The sequence below is a fragment of the Acanthopagrus latus genome, chromosome 16, assembly GCF_904848185.1.
Source record: "Acanthopagrus latus isolate v.2019 chromosome 16, fAcaLat1.1, whole genome shotgun sequence".
NCBI classification, from domain to species: Eukaryota; Metazoa; Chordata; class Actinopteri; order Spariformes; family Sparidae; genus Acanthopagrus; species Acanthopagrus latus.
In genome coordinates this window covers 18,614,307-18,628,818 of record NC_051054.1, presented here as the reverse complement: position 1 = coordinate 18,628,818, position 14,512 = coordinate 18,614,307, and the positions used below count along the sequence as shown (strand labels likewise).

General features: G+C 39.7%; 2 protein-coding genes across 2 annotated transcripts; both read left to right on the top strand.

Annotated features, from left to right (window-relative positions):
• The first annotated feature begins 1,941 nt into the window (after nt 1-1,941).
• LOC119034249 (alcohol dehydrogenase 1-like) lies at nt 1,942-6,599 on the top strand. The gene is made up of 9 exons (XM_037125085.1): nt 1,942-2,117; nt 2,825-2,926; nt 3,894-4,035; nt 4,416-4,503; nt 4,602-4,824; nt 4,978-5,238; nt 5,756-5,888; nt 6,031-6,169; nt 6,257-6,599. The coding sequence occupies exons 1-9, from the start codon at nt 2,100-2,102 to the stop codon at nt 6,288-6,290; spliced, it is 1,140 nt and encodes a 379-aa protein (XP_036980980.1). The 5' UTR covers nt 1,942-2,099; the 3' UTR covers nt 6,291-6,599.
• A 462-nt stretch (nt 6,600-7,061) lies between these two features.
• On the top strand, nt 7,062-12,924 carry LOC119034251 (alcohol dehydrogenase class-3 chain L). Its single transcript, XM_037125087.1, has 9 exons — nt 7,062-7,079; nt 7,645-7,746; nt 8,212-8,353; nt 8,457-8,544; nt 8,811-9,030; nt 9,319-9,579; nt 10,114-10,249; nt 12,446-12,584; nt 12,820-12,924. Exons 1-9 carry the CDS (start codon nt 7,062-7,064, stop codon nt 12,842-12,844), a joined length of 1,131 nt encoding a protein of 376 aa, XP_036980982.1. The 3' UTR covers nt 12,845-12,924.
• The last annotated feature ends 1,588 nt before the right edge of the window (nt 12,925-14,512 follow it).

The following is a 14,512-nucleotide window of genomic DNA, read 5'->3' as shown; positions in this document are numbered from 1 at the left end:
TGGTAAAGATGCTCTCGATGGTGCAGCAGTTGAAGTGCACCAGAATCTGAGGAGACAGATGGACCTTCTTTAGTGTGGAGTGGAGTGAGGCGCCCTGGTGATAGCATCTTCTGTACTCCTGGTCTGGCAGTAAGTGAATTGTTAGGGGTCCAGTGTGGGTGGTAAACCGGTTTTGAGGTGAGCCAGGACCAGCCTCTCAAAGCACTTTGTGATGTGGTGAGTGCAACTGGATGGAAGTCATTAAGGCTCACTGCAGTGGAGTGTTTTGGCACTTGTACAATAGAGGTGGATTGGAAGCACACGGGGACAGCTGCTTGGGATAGTGACAGGTTGAGTATGTCAGTCAGACCTCAGTCAGCTGCACAGCACAGGCCCTGAGGACAAGTCCGGGGACACCATCAGGACCAGCAGCATCTGTGCATTACTGCAGCTTGGTGCCACAGAGTGAGAGGGACTGGTGGTCTGCAGGGAGCATGGCCTTGATGGCCACCTCCTTGTTGGCCCTGTTGAAGTGGCCATAGAAGTGGTTAAGCTCATCAGGTAATACCACTTATCCAGTGTTGCTGGATAATGTATATTTTTGATAATAGCTCCTGTGAATGACAACATTCACAGGAACTATTGTCAAAAATATACATTATTATTTTGCTGTAAATGAGTATCACCCAATGTACCATATCATATACAAGCACATTATGTATAGGCAAAAAGTAATATTGCATGCATATATATATATATATATATATCTATATATATATATATATATATATATATATATATATATATATATATATATATATATATATTAGGGCATATATATATATATATATATATATATATGCCCTAATATAAGTAGGGCCCTATAAAATCTGTTTTTTTTGTTTTTGTTTTTGTTTTTTTAATTTTTTTTTAATAATTGTAGATTATTATTGATAAAAGAAGAAAAAAACATAGCTTGCACATATAGTTTTAAATGTCCCTTTCATTTATTGGTGTAATTAATATTAATAATAATAATAATAATAATAATAATAATAATAATAATAATAATAATAATAATAATAATGATAATATATTGTGTGGCTGTACTGACATGATTTTGATTTGATTATTTTATTTTGAAAATGTAAATTAAAAAATAGATCAGTTTAAAAAGTAAAACAGGGAAAGAAAATGGACAATATTTCCACTTCCAGAGAGTAATCCTTTTTAATCGTATTTAATGTGCTTGACAACCAGATTCCCTCATGGGATCATTTGTTTTCTGAGTGATGCATCAGCTATTAATCATCATTTATTTTTAATTACTTATATTCAGTTAAGCTATTACATTGTTTAACTTGTAGCAATAAAAGGTGCAAATGATATGTTATCAATGACTGAACAATCACAGTGCTCTTTCCTTGTTTCTCACATGGCTTTTGGACTGTACGTGGTCGTTGCACGTATTTGTATGCTTCCAGTCAACTGACTGTTGGCAGAATTTGCAAAATAGAAGTTCACCTGACACTTACACATCTGTTCAGGAACTGCTCGGCTCTGTACTCAGAGGTTAATGTCGAGTTTCTCAGTTTTTTCGCAGATGAAGACGGCGCTGTGGGCAGCCGCTTCACCATGCATACATTGTCTTGTAGGAGGGGGGTCTCAGTCTGTAGAGGGGGCTTTGCTACCCTCCGTGCACTTTTCCTCAGACATTCATTCCCCTTCCACAGTGAAATCATGTAAAATTCCGCAATATTAAAAAACAGATTCCGTTTTAATCGGCCAATTACGTGATTACGCTCTATATAAGCGTGGTGGTTATTTGAAAATCATTAAATAAACAAAAGAGATTAATATTGCTCACACTGTAATTGAGTTGTGACGGCTGCCGCTTGTTTATCTCTGCACAACCTCCTCATCTGTCGCCTAGATTCGGGTCACGGGGAATTCAGTGAGCTGATAAGAAGTCTGTGTCTTTGCCAAACTGGTAAACTCTGCTGCCATATAAAAAACCCAAAGTCCGGGATCTGTTGTTGGCCCCACCAGACTCCTGTCCGGCAGCTGCACCTCTCTCCTAACTCCCCTGTCGCCTTCTTATTCTCAACCCTGCCGCAGAAATGGCCACAGCTGGGAAGGTAAGTACACTGTGTTGTTCAACATGTGGACACTTCTGTTCACGTGAATGCATGTATGTACACACTAACAAAGTGCGTACACAATGGTGAAACAACGCATTATTGTGTGCAGTTCAAATGTGTGTTTGTGAGGCTGATTCAGTAGGTAGAGCATGAATGGGTGTAAAGTTGAATCCTGATGACAGTTTGTATGTATCTAGTAATGTCATCTTGTGCAGTATTCAACTGTGTATCATGTAATGTATGTAACAGCTATAGGTTTCTGGGAGCTTGATTTTAAAATGTCAGCTCTATCTATCGCTAGTGTCTCTTTGCCCTCTGCTCCAGTAAGATATCTCAGGTATTGGCGCACAGTTTGAAACTCTCCATTCTCTGTAATACTGTCGCACTTTTTCGGAAACCCTTCATGGTATGGTTGAAGGAACTTTAAAGAGAAGGAGGGGTCATTACAACACTGATTCTTGCTCTGAGGCCAGACTGTGGAGACAGCTCGATTGAAGTCTATGGAAATGCATGGAGAAACACATGGAGAAACACACTAAACCTGTTGGGTTTTAATGTATCTCCTATAGACTTAAATACAACCTGCACCACAGGTTATAAAGACCTCAAAGGTTCCTTGGTATGGTTTAATAGCGGCAGTCCTCCAATTATTTGTAATTTGTGCTCCTGCTAGATCATTTTTATGTGGTGTTGCTGCCCTCTAGGTCATCAAGTGCAAAGCAGCAGTGGCGTGGGAGCCAAACAAGCCTCTGGTGATTGAAGAGATTGAGGTGGCCCCGCCTCAGGCCAACGAGGTCCGCATCAAGGTGAGAGAAGACCGCTATCAGAAAACACATTATGTAAACACACAGTACGCTACACTTTCCTTCACTCGTCGCATAGTGGTTCTCACATATTGTATTGTTATATATCATCTAGTGTTTCTCATAACATCCATGTTTGATATTAAAGGGGCACTATGTAATTTTGGAGATGACGTTTTAACTCAGAATTTTAATTCTTGTTATATTAATGAGGTAATAATATAAGCTCCAGAAATAGTCATTTTTGAATAAATTGATGAACAAGCTTTTCTCAGAGGAAAATACGGGCCCCCAGAACACTGTTTGAAGCTAGTATGGTGGCAGGGTCCAAGAAATATAAACAATGTACAACCATATGAAAGTGTATTGTCCATTAAGGTAAGAGAACTTGTTTATTTAGTTTAGCTTTTCACTTCTGATAAAAGTTTCTTCACCAAAACTACATAGTGCACCTTTAACACTACATAAAAGTGTCAATATGCCAAATTCACATGACAGCCATTTTCCTCTGACATCAGAATAATGGATAGTGAGTATCCTGAAGGACATCAGGCTGTATTTCAAAGTAAAGCAATACATTAGACTGGCCTGAAACCAAATCACTGGATGTAATCAAATAGTAATGTTACCTAGAAAGAGGTTGAAAGCTATCTTTAGAGATCAAATGCTATTTTACCTTGAAGTGTGGCACAATGTCCCACCACATTTTCACTATTCAGCGTCATTTTAGTTGCTGATCAGTGGGGAGGTAGTAAAATGATGACAATTTGTCAGATTCCCTACATTTATACCCAGAAATTGCACCATTAGCAGTCACGATTTCCAACATCAAAAGAAAAGGACCACCAGGTGAATACGGTCTATATGATGTGTTGTGAGTACTGCTGAACCCACTGAAAGTGAACACTCCTCAATATGTTCAGTTTATCCTCTTTTGTTTTTCATGGTTTGTTTACTGTCTTTGGTGCAGATTGTGGCGACTTCAGTGTGCCATACAGACCTGTACCACCTTTTGGAGAGTATGCATCCAGATGGCTTCCCAACAGTCCTCGGCCATGAGGCGGCTGGGATTGTAGAGAGCGTTGGACCCGGAGTTACTGAATATCAGCCAGGTCAGTTGCGAATGGTACTTCGTTATGCATATTTACTGTCTTTCTGAAAGTGAGTTGAGGAGATTGATATGTTTTGTGGATTTGTTGAATATGGAGCTGGAATGTGTTTAGCTAAGTTTTGCTAAAAAAAAGACTGGAAACAGTTATCCTGCCCCAAAGTTCAAACTACAGTAAACACAAAAAAAGAAATGTATTCAAACTGATTACGTGTTCATTTTAATCATTCAAACTTGACTTTTTGAAAAGAGGCTGCACCACTGGCATTGACTGCCATTAATAAACTGAGGCATACTTTTGCAATTCTGCCAATATTTTTTGCACTGTTATAAGTTGGCCCTGACATTTAAAAGTCACATGGCAAAATTGATTTTGTCTTTCAGGAGACAAAGTTATCCCTCTGTTCATCGCCCAGTGTAGAGAATGTCGCTTCTGTAAAGACCAAAGGACCAACCAGTGTGAGCAAGCATGGTGAGCTCGCTAAGCATCAGATAGACCTGCCATCCAGCAGATTACTTTCTTCAGTCCTAACATTTAATTTAGTACTCAGTACTCAACTTTTGTTTCAGGAGGGCCACTGATCGTCCCGGTGTGATGGCACCACCAGAGTCCAGGATGACGTGTAAGGGCAAGACGCTGCTACAGTTTGTAGGGACCAGTACCTTCTCTGAGTACACTGTGGTTAACGTGATGTGTGTAGCTAAGATTGACCCCGCTGCGCCTCTGGACAAAGTCTTTCTTATTGGGTGTGGTGTCTCCACAGGATACGGAGCAGCAGTCAATACTGCCAAGGTGTGTATGTTTGACTTTTGCAAATAGCTGACATGACACAATGAAATTAGGTGTTTTGTGCCTAGAAATTGCCCAGAATAGAATCTCTTGCCTTAGACACCAAACCTTTCCAAACCCTGTATGGAGCATTAACAATGTCAGTGCTTACTGTAGGTGGAACCTGGCTCCACATGTGCTGTGTTTGGCATGGGAGGTGTGGGTTTGGCTGCAGTCATGGGCTGCAAAAATGCAGGAGCCAAGAGGATTATTGCTGTTGACATCAATCCGGACAAGTTTGAGAAGGCCAGAGTGTTTGGTGCAACCGACTTTGTGAACCCCAAGGATCATGATAAACCCATCAGCCAAGTGCTAGCTGAGATGACCAATGGAGGAGTGGACTTTTCCCTAGAATGCACTGGGAATGTGGAAGTCATGGTAGGGTGATATCATTGAATTCATCAGTTAATTGGCTCTTTTTCCATTAATAGCCCGAACCCTAACCATTATCCTAACCCTCTTTAAAGGTGGAATATGAGAGACATTTTGTTGCAAACATTCAAACTTATCAACAGAATGTGAAGAAATAAGAGTTTTAAGGTCATGGCATCGATGTATTATGTTGCAGAGATATTGAATGATTAACATGCAAACCAGCTTGCTCCATCTCATCCAGGTCCAAAGCCCCTGGGCTCACGGTGTAAACAACAACACTCTCTTGGTGCTCTGAGCTCCCTGTCTGTAACTTCACAGCTAACTGAGCTAACCACCTAACAGCAGTTACAGTCAGGAGTTATTGGTTACTCTAGTGATATGCTGCCCCCTATTTGTTTTGAGTAGGAATCTCTCTCAAACTCAAAGTTACCCGGTCCACATTTCCTCAGATAGTGAAGAGATTTAGACCTGCACCCATGTGGTTACAAGCCCTCTGACTTTGTGCTGTTTCTCCATCTAGCGCAGTGCCTTGGAGTCTTGTATACCAGGTTGGGGTGTCAGCGTGGTAGTTGGCTGGACAGACCTGCATGACATTTCTACCCGACCGGGTCAGCTCATCGCTGGACGCAAATGGACGGGCTCTGCATTCGGAGGTGAGACAAATATGACTTTGACTAATTAATCTTTTGTTACTAAATGAGTGTGGGTTTTTGGTTGGGTTCTTTCAAACGAGTTGTATTCTGAGTAAGACTCTAACCTTTTATTTTGTGATTTTATGTGCATTCTGTGGCTTAGGCTTTAAGGGTAGAGATGCAGTACCTGGGATGGTCAAAGCCTACCTGGACAAGAAGGTGAAGCTGGATGAGTTCATCACTCACAAACTGACTTTAGAACAGGTCAATGATGCCATTGAAATGATGAAGACTGGCAAATGGTATGTTTACACTCCTGTACTTTCTCCACCATTCAGATACATTAATAAGTGCACGTCTGTTTACTTCTGTTATTTATATTTTCACAGCATCCGGACAGTCCTGAATGTTTCTCCAGAATAAGACCAACGTGATGCCTTTGTTTACCCGAAAATAAATAACAGATTTACCAAATTATATGCAATGTACATAGCCTTGAACAGTCAACTTTTTTTTTTGTTTTACACAACAGCTGCATCCTTGTTTGGGTTTTCTTGTATAAATTGTACAAATGTATCATTTAAATTGTTTCACTATATGGATAATTGTCCAAAATGGGACTTCCAGTTAAATATAAGACGTTGGCTTTCCTTGGAAACTATTTGATTGCTCTATGTTGATACCAGTAACTCTTCACTTCCTTCGCAAGAATAAAGTTTCCTCTGATAAGAAGTTGGTCTGGAATCTTAGCTTCTTAGCTTCATCTATCTATATAAACTAACATACTGCAAGCACTAACAAAAAATCTAACTGAACTAAAATATAAATCAATATTGGGAGACAAATAAACTCCCAAACTACACCTCTTCTAAGGTCCTAACTCCTTTCATAAAACTGTTAAATGAAATGAAACACCCATAAGTTTTGAACAAACTGCATAAACATTATATACTGTAGGTCTTCGATAATTTAGTCTCTGTTTATTATTTCTCTTTTTATTTCCATTATCTTCACCTCTTTTCGAAGATAGGAGGGGGGAAATGAACTCTGTAGAAAATCGAGAGATCAGCACAAAGTGTTTGGATAAGGCCCACAGCCCTCACAGGCCGGGCCGCTTTGTGATTGGTCTAAACTACGATAAGCATTCTGCACTATTACATAATCCTGAGTGTGAGAGTCTGCTTGTGAAACATCATGGCAACCGCAGGGAAGGTAAGCACACTGACTTTCTACTGTCATGCTGTTATATCAGGATAATGAACTTCTGCAAATGTTTGAAAAATGCAGCAGTGACTGCCAGGATATTTTCCTTTACTCGGTCCAGTGTTTACGCAGCAAGGGGAACATTTACACTGCAACAGGAAGGATTTTAATGGTTGAAGATAAATGTATTGGTTATAATTTAATGACTGTTGGAGTCATAAACAAGCCATCTGCTACACAACCTATTAAATGCAAAAAGTCATTGGAGAGTTTGATGTGTTTCTTCCAAGAATCTTAAGTATTCACCTAAGTGCTTGTTGAAAAGTTTTATTGTTGAAACCAGTCTGCACAAATGGGAAAAAGGGTCAAAGTTGTCTTGAAGCCACATTTTGCAGACTTTTATGCTCAGCCTGTTAAACAAATTATGCTGAACTTAAAAGAAGCAAGGGTTTTCTTCACTTCTTAAATCACGGCTGCTTCCTCTGAAGCCCTGAATGGGTTAAATGTGTCAAAACAGTTGTTATCATGAGAGATGCCGGGCCAGCTTAATCCCTTCTCGAATGCTGTGTTGTAGGCGATCCCGTGCAAAGCTGCAGTAGCATGGGAGGCTGGGAAACCTCTCATGATGGAGGAGGTGATGGTGGCACCTCCTAAAGCTGGGGAAGTTCGCCTCAAGGTAAATTAATCAGGGCTGATGTGTTGCAAAGAGTGTTTGCTGTCGGAAAGAGGAGCTCTGCTTGCCATGGGCTTTTTACATGCACAAGAACATAAGGAACACTGAAGGAAAGGAAAAAAACATGACTCTGATAATCATAGTGACATCTCACACAGTAGATGGTCTTATCTATCTAGACCATATAATGACCAGTTTCTTTCAGTAGCTTATCTATTGTAATTTTCTTTTTACTATTTTATTGTATGTATAGTCCAACACTAGTGTACTTTACACCTTTAGTTATTCATGGTTATATGCTGAAAGAGGAGTTTGCTATTTGGGACTACATTTCTAATGTACCTTTAGCATGACAGCTTTGTTATGTTAATGAAATGTTTACACTAGTAATATAACCGCTTATTTAAAAAAAAAGTCTCACAACAGTATTGGTAGATGATTAATTACTAATGTGAACCTTTATTTCAGATTGTGGCCACTGGGATCTGCCACACTGACTCCTACACACTAAGTGGCTCCGACCCTGAGGGAGTTTTCCCTGTAGTGCTGGGCCACGAGGGAGCCGGCATCGTGGAGAGCGTGGGAGAGGGAGTCACCAAGTTTCAACCAGGTTCTCCCTTTTTTTTTTTAGCCTTCTCTTAACAGACAGGATTGCTGCATGTGATGTAAAAATTATAAACATGTTGAAGAATGACATATTGTTTGTGTTTTAGGGGACACGGTCATACCCTTGTATATCCCACAGTGTGGAGAGTGCAAGTTCTGCAAGAATCCCAAAACCAACTTGTGTCAAAAGATCAGGTAAATGTCCTGTGTTTAAAGGTATAATACGTAATATAAGGCCAGAAATGTTGTTTAAAAGATTCCAAAGATCGGAATACAGTATTAGCAGAATGTGAAGTAATAATATAACAACTGCAGCTTTAACATTACAGCAGACACGTCTGTATTGTCAGAGACATCTACTGAAGTTAGCATGCTAACCAGCAAGCCTCGGCCCATGCCAGCTCATATTTCCACTTGAACCACGGGACTTTGCAGGTGATCTGTTGTGTTCTGTTCTTCAGGCTCACTCAGGGCAAAGGCTTGATGCCAGATGGGACAACCCGTTTCACCTGCAAAGGCAAGAGCCTCTTCCACTTCATGGGCTGTAGCACATTCTCGGAGTACACCGTGGTGGCTGAGATCTCCCTGACCAAGGTGGATCCCAAGGCCCCTCTAGACAAGGTGTGTCTGCTGGGCTGCGGCATCACCACTGGTTATGGTGCTGCTGTAAACACTGCCAAGGTAAGTCAGCCTACCACAGTTTAACTCCCAGCATGTGGGCTTGTGCATATGGAAGGCAGAAGCCACAAGTAATAATTCTCACTATACTGTATGTAAGGTAGACATTATGGCATCAAGAGCATGCTAAATTTCTTTTAAAGATGCAGTATGTAAGATTTTTAATTATTTTTATGTAGCATTAGGTTGTATTCCATTCCATTCAGCATCATTCTTCTTTTTCCCTACTCTATACTCCACCAGCTCTGCAGAAATGTGCTGACCTCTACTTGCCTCTCCCTCGCTTTGCAGGTGGAGGAACTCTCAACCTGTGCAGTGTTTGGCCTGGGAGCGCTCGGCCTTGCAGCAATCATGGGCTGTAAAGCAGCGGGGGCAGCGAGAATTATTGGAATTGACCTCAACCCCGACAAGTTTAAAACTGCTCGAGAGTTCGGCGCCACAGATGTGGTGAACCCAAAGGACCACAGCAAGCCGATCCAAGAGGTCCTGGTAGAGATGACTGATGGAGGTGTGGACTACTCCTTTGAATGTGTGGGCAATGTGGCAATCATGGTGAGTTGGGGAGTAATAACCTTATGTTACTGACCAGCTCCAGTAATTCCTCTGTGCATGCTGACTAACCACAGAAATCATGATTATCCTTCATGGTTTACCGATACATTTAAATGTTTCTATGACATTTCAAGTAGTGTTTTTACTATAGTTTTATTCTTGCCAGCCAGAGACATCATACTTGGACACATCCCATCCCACCACTAACAGTCCTAGTATTTATCAGGCCTTAAAAACAGAATACATTAATGATAAAAAAAAATTTAAAAAAAGTTCAAGTAGGTTTAGGGCAGTTGGTGGGTCGATTGGTTGTCACCGGGGTGTGGAGTTTAGTAGGGTGACAGACGCAGGGAAATAGCTTCCCTGAACCTACTGGTCTGGGTGCGGAGAGACCTGTAGCGCCTCCCGGAGTGGAGGAGGGTGAACAGTCCGTGGTTGGGGTGAGAACAGTCCTCGATGATGCTACGCTCATCAAGATTTGCTGTTTGTATCAGGCAGATGTGATACTATCCTGATATTGTCTCTTGGTGGCAGAGGGCAGCACTAGAGGCCTGCCATAAAGGATGGGGCACCAGTGTCATCATCGGGGTTGCAGCAGCCGGACAAGAGGTCTCCACCCGGCCATTCCAGCTGGTGACTGGACGCACCTGGAAAGGCACTGCTTTTGGAGGTAACAAGCTAGTGTCTGTGCAAGTGATTTGTTTTGACATACTGACTGAGGTGTCTCCTTATTCAGGGTAAAAGCATTTTAAGTAATAGCTTCGTCCAAAATCCCTCTCTCATTTACTATGAGTGTGCTAGCTCAAAAGCAGTGAACATGCCATTGAAAGTCTTATTTTGTTTGACTGTGTACATTTCACACTCCTAATTTTGACACTCAATTAATAGGGGTGAAATGTTAATATAATGCACTATATAGTAAATAGAGAGTTATTTTGGACATGACAGAACTGAGATAGAACTGATTGACATGGTAGCGATGAATTAACAAAAGTATCTGTATCATATCGTATTTTAAGATGAACAGATGAGGCATTCACTGGAGTTATCAAAATGGACTCTGAACTGAACTCTGTTCCCCAGAGCTCTTCACACCTAGGTGCAAAGACTGCAAATAGACCCAGATTTGAGCTACTATTGGTTAGGGTGACAGACCTGCCATTGACTAGATAGTGAAAACTCCATTCCATTAGCTCTATATCACTAAATCAGTCTCATAAAAAGGTACTAAGCTGTTAGTTTGTAACTCTGACAACCAAAATTACCATAACAGCTAGTAATGGTCGAATGATTTTGGAGTCCTTGAGAGAATAGAGGTTAGAAACATTCACTCTTGTGCGATATTGAATAGAGATTAAATGTAGTACATTCAAAAGTATTTTATTTAATACAAAATGAAAACACACAATCTAACTAATATGTACTGTATACAGGTGTGTGTATGTGAGTGTTTCTGGAAGAACAAAAGCAAAATGGTGGATAGGGTTCAAAGTGCCATGCCGCCTGGCATGGACAAAGAAAGACTACAAACAAAATGCCTGATCAAAGGAAGTACAAGATGGCTGATGAGGGTTGGACTCAGGTCTAAGATGGTGGATCACAACGTTTCTTTGATAGGGGGGTGCTCACGTCATTAGATCACTGATATCACCTAAAGGTATAATATGGTCCAGGCTGAAGGAGTGTGTGTGTGTATCCAAGAACTCTTCCTAAGCTGCTACAGGAGCGGGGAAGTGAACACATCAGGGATGTCTGCCACCCTCTCCACACATTCTTTGAACTGCTCCCATCAGGAAAACAGCTCCAGAGTCAAAAAGGCTGTGTTGTGTTATTGATCTCAGAGAAACACAATCACATTTTTGCTGGTACTGCTTTTGTTGGTACAGCTAAATGACAATAAAGCTTTGATTTGATTGATTGATTGTATGTGTGACATGATGCCAGATTAGAGAAGGTGGTTAGTTGCACGCAAAGACCCTGAGACTGCGTGGAGCATAATTCAACAAACATTAATTTAGCTGTATAGGACGGGAAACTACCAATAACCTGACCTGAAATCCTAGTAAAGCCCAAACATCTAACAAATTCATGTGCAGTGGTTGTACACATGTGCACAGTAAGCTAATCATGCTATGCTATGCTTTTCTGTGTGCTATCTAGGCCTAGTTCAACATTACCAGTCTTTGCAGAAAAGGTGCTGGTGGTTCCTATATCTATATCTATATCTATATCTATATGTATGTATAGATATATCTATATTTCTCTCTCTCTATCTCTCTCTCTCTCTCTTTATATTCAGAGAAGCAACACCAGGCAAAGTGACAGACATTGTAGGAATGACACTGTAAATTTAAAAAAAAAAAAAAAAAAAAAAGATAATGTCAGCAATAGAAACAAGCAAAACAAATCTGTATCCCCGATGGCAAGGCTATAGGCAGCAAAAGTGGAGTTGGACACACCCTAAATGAAATGCACATGCCCTTTGTACTTGAGACTGTTTAGATAGGGCCCAATAGTCTTTATTTCAAAGTGGGTGTGCCTCCATGCCTGTTAAAATAAACTGTTCACTTAAAATGTATACATAACGATCAGCATTCACTCTTTTCAACCAGTGCAATTTTGGATTGAAGCCAGGATGTTACGCAAGTATTTACTTAGTGTACATACTGAGAAAAGTGTGTGTGTAGGTTAAACAGCGTCAAACCCTTTTAAAGAATGAGACTCTGTTGTAATACAATTCAGGGCTCCTTAGCCCATAGTCTGACCTGTCAATACTTTTGTGCAGCTGCATATATAGACAAAAAACATGTACTATTTTGGCTGCCAATACTTTTGTCAACTTAATGTTCATTTACACTTTTCCAAGGATTCAAGAGTGTGGACAGTGTTCCCAGACTGGTGGAGGAGTACATGAACAAGAATCTCAAAGTGGATGAATTCGTGACTCACACTCTGCCCTTTGACAAGATTACTGAGGGCTTTGATCTCATGCATGCTGGGAAATGGTAAGCATCGACCTTACATGTACATATTTAACTCATTTGTTATGTTAATATGCGCATTGGTCTCGCATTCCTCCAGGTTTTGTTTGTTAAAGATGTCACTGCTGCCCTCTGTTGAGGACAATGATGTGATGAGACAGGATTTTATCATTTTCACCATGACTTCAAATATGAATACCAATTCAGTCAGTAATGTATAATCTGATATCCATAATCTGACCTAATTTTCTTCTTTCAGCATTCGCGTGGTCCTGCAGTTATAGATGCAGCAGAGCACAGACAAACCATGATCTCACTCCATGTGTACCCTGCTCAGTGTAATAAATAAACTTTCAATATCCTGTTCCAAGTCTGTTTTGTTTGAACAATGCACAGTAAGACACCTCTTTGATCAGTTTTCGCCTGAAGGAACACGCTTATACAGAGAGAAGTGAGTGAAGGGAAAAACAGAACAAAAACAAGATTATTCTGAAATATTCTTTGATCTCGTCTGAATGAATAATAAGATGGTACAACCGCAAACAACCAAATGGCATCAGTGGTGGAGGGTTTTTCTGTTGATAAGGATTTTCAAATGGTTCTTTTGCTCTGTAATTACATTAACCCCAATTGTTGTTTTTAAACATCAGTTTAGAATTGAGAAAAAGAAGAGTTTGGAGTCTAGAGCTTCATATTTTCTGTAATGACATATTAGTGATTTGTCTTTTTGTATAACTGCAACCTGCATCACTATGACAGAATGTTAACTAAAAATAATGAGAAATACTTGGAGCACTCTGATCTGTATGTTTAGCATTAGAGTCACTGTAAAAACCCACTAGTTATACATGAAAGTAGAGATAATTGTGTCAAAATATTACTTGGAACATAAAAATCACCCATATAATTATTACGTCTATTTAAGTTTCAAAGTATCTTATATTAAATGTACTTCAGTACATTTATTGCAGAAAATTACCTCTGCTACTTAACTATAAGGACAAGTGAAAAAACTTTTTAAATTATACCTATATTTACATGTACAGACTGTATATCATGAGCTGGCTGATTTTGGCTCAAGAGAGTGATCCAATATTACATTTTTTTCTGATGATCAGAATCAGTGTGCTTTTGTTATATCTGATTGCTGATAAATTGCTAATAATTAAAGTGGCAACAGAAAACCCCTTCCCCCCAGCGTTTCTGAGTAGTATTATTGTTGGCATTGTTGTTGCAAAACAACTGGATTGTTTCCATATTACTCAGAGGCGCAAAAAACAACACATGACAAAACACAAATTTATTAAAACATTTAGTCTGTTAAAGAAATGGATCACAAGTTAACTTTGCTTTTCCTGAGTGACCAGATTTCCAGAACTGTATAATGAAAGTGAGGTTTATAGAGAAACAATGTGAACGCTGAGGGTTTCATTATTTTACATCCACTACATTGTCTTCGGATCAGTTTGACTCGTTTTCAAAAGACAACTGACACAAAGACAAAAGGAGGATACTTACATACATAACGTGATGTGACTGGGCATCATGGCCTAAAAATAATTTGCAATACATTAAATTTATGAAACACAATATTGACCTTGATATTTTGAAGTCTCCTCAAAAGTCCATCATTACTGCTAGGACTGGGCGACAAAGTTAAATATCCCAAATTTTACATCCTGATATGGATATTGTAACAATGTTGTTAGAATAACGATTGATGCGGTGACAAATTATTAACACAATGAGATTTTTGATCAGTAATCATCAGAACTGTGATGATTAGGTATTGAGTAGGTAAAATATTTAAAGAGTTTGGTTAAAAAATTAATGCATTTTTATATTATATATATGTAAAAATGCATTAATTTACTGCATTTAATTTAATGCAGCTTTTAAAACCAGGAAAAGATACTACATATCTATAAAAGTGGTTTAGTTTTTTGCCCTCA

What these genes read in the sequence shown, in the direction of transcription:
- LOC119034249 (XM_037125085.1), top strand. An exon ending in CCAACGAGGTCCGCATCAAG is followed by an intron (nt 2,927 to 3,893) that starts GTGAGAGAAGAC and finishes TCTTTGGTGCAG; the next exon opens with ATTGTGGCGACTTCAGTGTG. An exon ending in AACCAGTGTGAGCAAGCATG is followed by an intron (nt 4,504 to 4,601) that starts GTGAGCTCGCTA and finishes CTTTTGTTTCAG; the next exon opens with GAGGGCCACTGATCGTCCCG.
- LOC119034251 (XM_037125087.1), top strand. An exon ending in AGTCACCAAGTTTCAACCAG is followed by an intron (nt 8,354 to 8,456) that starts GTTCTCCCTTTT and finishes TTTGTGTTTTAG; the next exon opens with GGGACACGGTCATACCCTTG. An exon ending in TGGGCAATGTGGCAATCATG is followed by an intron (nt 9,580 to 10,113) that starts GTGAGTTGGGGA and finishes TCTTGGTGGCAG; the next exon opens with AGGGCAGCACTAGAGGCCTG.